This window comes from Montipora foliosa, chromosome 3 (genome assembly GCF_036669935.1).
Source record: "Montipora foliosa isolate CH-2021 chromosome 3, ASM3666993v2, whole genome shotgun sequence".
NCBI classification, from domain to species: domain Eukaryota; kingdom Metazoa; phylum Cnidaria; class Anthozoa; order Scleractinia; family Acroporidae; genus Montipora; species Montipora foliosa.
Genome location: NC_090871.1, coordinates 21,100,346 through 21,105,345, shown reverse-complemented (window position 1 = coordinate 21,105,345; position 5,000 = coordinate 21,100,346). Strand labels below are relative to the sequence as shown.

Below are 5,000 nucleotides of genomic sequence, written 5' to 3'. Positions count from 1 at the left end.
AAAAGAAAAAAAAACCCTTCCCTCTCCCAGAGAGTAGTCACAAACATACGACGGCTGGTCAGAGTGATTGCGCTTGCGGAGAAAACCTGTTTTGTCCCGGTTTTGTCGCTTTTGTTCGGTCGTTTTGGATCGAGAGATTTCAAAGCGCGCGGAATTCCTGGCTGGGAAATAAATTTGATCAGCTGGCTGGGAAACCAACCAATTTTATCTAGCTGGCTGGGAATTTTTTTGTGTGTCTTGCTGGGAAAAAGGAACAGATAATTTTTTCCCAGCAACACTGAAAAACATCTGAAAATGCCGTAATAACATTTATTTTCATTAACTGGGGTATAATAATACATTTTACAACAAATTGGTCGTTGGGTGCCCCTGGAGTTTCGCATAGGTTCACAAAGATGAACATTCAGGAAGAGTTGTCCAGGTCTCCGATACTGACGTGTAGCTCCTACTCTACTCTAAAAACTACACGTAACCCATAATTCCTCGATTCGCTCTGACGAAGGGCTAACGCTCGAAACGTCAGCTTTTAGAATCTCTGTAAGGTGGCCAATTTACATTATCAACTCCGTTGATAAAACCAAATTTTTGTATTCTACTTCCCCACCGACGCAGCACCACAGTTTCTTTAGAAACTAACCCCTTTATTCTAGGATAGGACGAACAACAGTTGTTGCTAATGAAGCTGGGGGTGCCCCACATTGCTTAAGGACCCTTAGAGTGTTAAGTCTCTTGTTCATAATAGACAACTTAGATCTGTTGATAACAATGAACTCAACTTGCCACATTGTCGGCTTTCTACTGGCCAGAGGTCATTTGCCTTTCGAGGGGCAAAAGTTTGGAACTCGCTCCCCCTTGATCTAAAGTTAACTTCTTCACTGAGGACTTTTAAAAAGAATGTATGTGAACTGCTTGTAAATAATTTATCGTGAAACGTTGCATTTATATTTTTTTAGCTTTTATCTTATCAGATTTTTTCTATTTTTAATTCATGTAAGATTTTTAATATATATTTAAATATTGCTGCTGAAAAGCCCTTTTCAGGGAGCGCAATAAACGTGTATGTATGTATGTATGTATGTATGTTTCCCTTTTTCACAAGATGTTCTAAATGATGGTTCCATTTCAGGTCATTACTTATATAAACACCTAATAACTTATATGTCAGGACTCTCTCAATTGAATTACCACCAATTACAAATAGGATTGACAATAAAATTATGATTGTTCATGAAATTGATTAGCATTTCCTTGCATTTAGTAGGATTCAGTTTCATTCTATGATCTTCAGAAAAGGCCTAAATATCATTTGTAGCAAAATTGAGTAAACTGACACTATTCCTGGGAATTATCTCAAGGGCTGTTGTATCATCAACAAACTTTATTGTAAAATTCCAAGAGCGCAATAAATTATGTGTCATGATCGTAAACAAGATGACTCCTAGCTTTGTGCCTTGTGGTATACCACACGTAAGCGTTTTCCACTCAGATATAACGTTTTCGATTCTCACAGCGTGAGTCCTGTTACACACAGAAACGCTGTTATCCAGATTACTAGGACAAGATGCACATACATCTTCCTTAGCTCCTCAATTAGAACACTGTGATCAATCATGTCAAAACCTTTAAGAGTAGTCAGCGAAAAACAGTTTAGCACCCCAGTTCTCTGCATCCACTGCTTCATACACCGCCTGAAGCAAGAACACTAACGCGTCGGTGGTAGAATGCCCAGCACGTGCAAACTGACGTGGGTCAATCAGACGAGATACTTGTGTGATCAAACGCTCCCGCTTAAATCCTTCAAGCACCTTAGCAAGAGTGCACGTCAGAGCGATCGGTTGCAAATCCGTCTCTATCTGCTGCGGAGGAGAGAATTTAGGAGTTGGATTCAACAGTGAGGCCTTCAGGGCGTCAGGAAAATAACCCTCGGTCAGAGATGTATTGTAAATATCCTTGACAACTGGTGCCAGTTCTTGCGCAAAGTCCTTTAGTACTCTGTTCGGGATGCAGTCAGGGCCAATAGCCTTTCCAATCGTCACAGCCGAGAGGGCCCGAAAAGCTTCCCACTCAGATACCAGGAATTCAGGGCTTAACTTCCTGAGGGACAGGGCTGGAGGCTCCAGGGGTGTAAAGTGATCTGTCAAACTGATAAAAAATATATTCACCTTTTTTAAAAGTTAGAGCATATGTGGGCAGTTCTGACCCAGGAATTGATATTGCCAATCTTGCTTAATGTCTTTTCTAGACAAGCTTTTAATATGGTTCCACTGAATTCCTACTAGACAAATGACCAAGTTCGAGATCAGCAACCTTATTCCTATCGTAAGAACGTTTAGCAGACTTAATTCTTTCTGGACATTATTTCTCCACATCTTATAGCTGTAAGAGTCCTTGCCATATATAGTCTCTTGTTAATGGATGACTTTATCCTCTTAGTTATCCAAGGACAATCTGAACTATTAATCTTAACAGTTCTCCATGGTAGTAGAGGTTCAATAGCCCCTTTTAACTCAGACATAAATGTTTTGAGCCGAGATTTAATTGTTTCTGTAGTTTCTGGTTCTTAGTGTCCTGAGGGATTAAATTCCACAATTGCAGTGCCGCATTAGGTCTTGAATTTATGTGATGGTATACATAACAGAGAACGAGACGACGACCGTAGGGTGCGTGAGGGACGGTATTCTTTAATTGTCGGTTCCAAGTATTCAGCGGACTGTCATTTAGTGTAATTTGTATACTGTCAGTAGCATCTTGAAATTGATCCTTGCCTCTATTGGCAACTAGTGTAGATTCTTAAGTATGGGTGTTATGTGGTCAGTGGTGCGTGTACCTGATACCAACCGAGCTGCTACATTTTGGATCCTCTGCAGTTTGGCTTTTTGATAATTTGGAATACCAAATAAAAGACTATTGCAGTAGTCCAGTCGATAAATCACAAGAGAATTCACCAACCTCTTGAGCCCATCGTGTGGGCATTTCCGGAAACGACCAATCGATCTTATCGCACTGCTTGCCTTCTTGCACGTCTCCTTTATATGGTCGGAAAACGACAGCGTTCTGTCCATGGTTACACCCAAATTCTCGACCTTTGTATTCACTTTGACCGTGGTGTTAGATAGGTCTACAGCCTCACAAAAAGCTGGTTGTTTGCTAAATCGCGAGGTAAAGTAAAGTGCTTCAGTTTTATTGGGGTTACCCTTTAACATGTTCTCGGTGTTCCACGAAACCACAAGTGCGAAGAATGATGGCAGTATAAATTTGAGTATTCTATGCGTAGAACATGCAGTTTAAATTTTGCGAGTGAATAACACCTTACAGAGGTGTCATGTATAAAGTATAAAGAAAACAGTAAAGGGCCAAGTATTGAGCCTTGGGGAACGCCGTATTCAAGACGCAAAGGTGAAGATGTGGAGGTACCAACAGTTACCTTTTGAAATCTATCAAAGAGGTACGAAGAAAACCATTAATTGAAGAACTTACGCGAAATCGTAGAGCACTTGTGCTCAGCTAGATAAACAAAAGACTCAAAAGAAGTGTTCATAATTAATATTATCGTTAGCATTTAAAGTTCAATATGATCATACATTATCACCACTTTAATTAACTCTCTGGATATTTGCTCCGTTACCTCGATTGTTCTCCAATGCACACAGGCAAAATAATTTTTTTTCACAAAAAGTTTTCAAATGATAAGCTATATTTAATACTGTTATAGTTTTATGGATTTTAAGTTTAATCCGATTCGATCAAATAGTTTGAACATAATTGATGTCATCATCATTATACATAAAACTATAAAAGTTAGAGATAACAAGTTAAACCGACGTTTCGGAGTAGACATCACTCCATTATCAAGGTAAAAATGTTCTATGATGCTAAAATTACAGTATTAAAAACGATTGACGCTAAGAATTAACATAATAAGCACGTGCGAAATTGGCTATAAGAATACTTTAGCACGAATGGAATCCGATTGCACATTGAGGCTAGGCTTAAGTGTTCTTATAAATAACATTTCAAACACTAAGCAATCAAATTTGTTTTTACATTTTTTGAGCACCTCAAAGCGTTTAAGCAGGTCCCGAGGGATCGACCCGTGTGCGTTCTTATAGTGTCTGGCAATAGCCGAGGACTGTTGCTTATGTCCCTTTACACGATTGTGTAAATGTCCGCGTGTGTAGCCTACATAACCTTCATCACAAAGGTCACATTGAAATTTATATACAACACACTGCTGATTTATGATCGGCGGCTTTGCCTCTTTCACTTTCAGTTCCTGTTCAATTTTTCTGCTGGTAAATACAGGCTGGATGGTTTTGTTTACTTTCAGGCTCAAATCCTTAAGTTGTTTTTTAACAAATTCTGCTGAGTTTTGGTCTTTAAATGGCAAGACTACTCGAACCATGTTATCCGTCTCTTGGGCTGTTGATAAAGGTCGCGGTTGGTCGCAGACCTTTGAGTCAACAAAGCGTTTGATAGTGGAATTTACGAGTTGTTTCGGGTACTTTAGGCGTGAGAAAACTGACTTCAAACGGTCACATTCGTCTGAGAAGTGTGACCAAGAAGAAGATAAACGGTGTGCTCGATCGAGCATAGTTCTCAGCAAGCCATTCTTGTACCGATTGTCAACATTGCTCTGAAAATGCAGAAGGAGACCTGAATTCGTGGGTTTTACGTAGACCTTTGTCTCTATCCGGGGAGATCGATTCAGTAACTGAGTTCCCAGAAATGGCAACATACCATTGCTTTCAGTTTCCATGGTGAATTTTACGGATGAATGTGCAAGGTTTAATGTGTCTAGAAAGCTAGATGCTGCCGCCATATTCGGCATGATGGTCAGGGTGTCGTCTACATATCTTCGATAGAACGAAGGGAGTTTTCCTTGTCGTTCGAGGTTTTCTTCGATTGAGGTCATGAAAACATTAGCGAGCAAGGGGCCAAGGGGAGAACCCATGGCCACACCATCAGTCTGTTCATACAAGGCTCCATTGAATTGGAAAAGT

General features: G+C 39.9%; 1 protein-coding gene across 1 annotated transcript in view; it reads right to left on the bottom strand.

Annotated features, from left to right (window-relative positions):
• Positions 1 to 3,796: 3,796 nt before the first annotated feature.
• The window catches only part of LOC137994599 (uncharacterized), a 1,260-nt gene continuing 56 nt past the window's right edge, over positions 3,797 to 5,000 (bottom strand). Inside the window, exon 1 of the mRNA XM_068840202.1 lies at positions 3,797 to 5,000. This exon is cut by the window's right edge and continues 56 nt beyond it. Coding sequence (XP_068696303.1) covers positions 3,938 to 5,000 — 1,063 coding nt within the window. The 3' untranslated portion in view covers positions 3,797 to 3,937.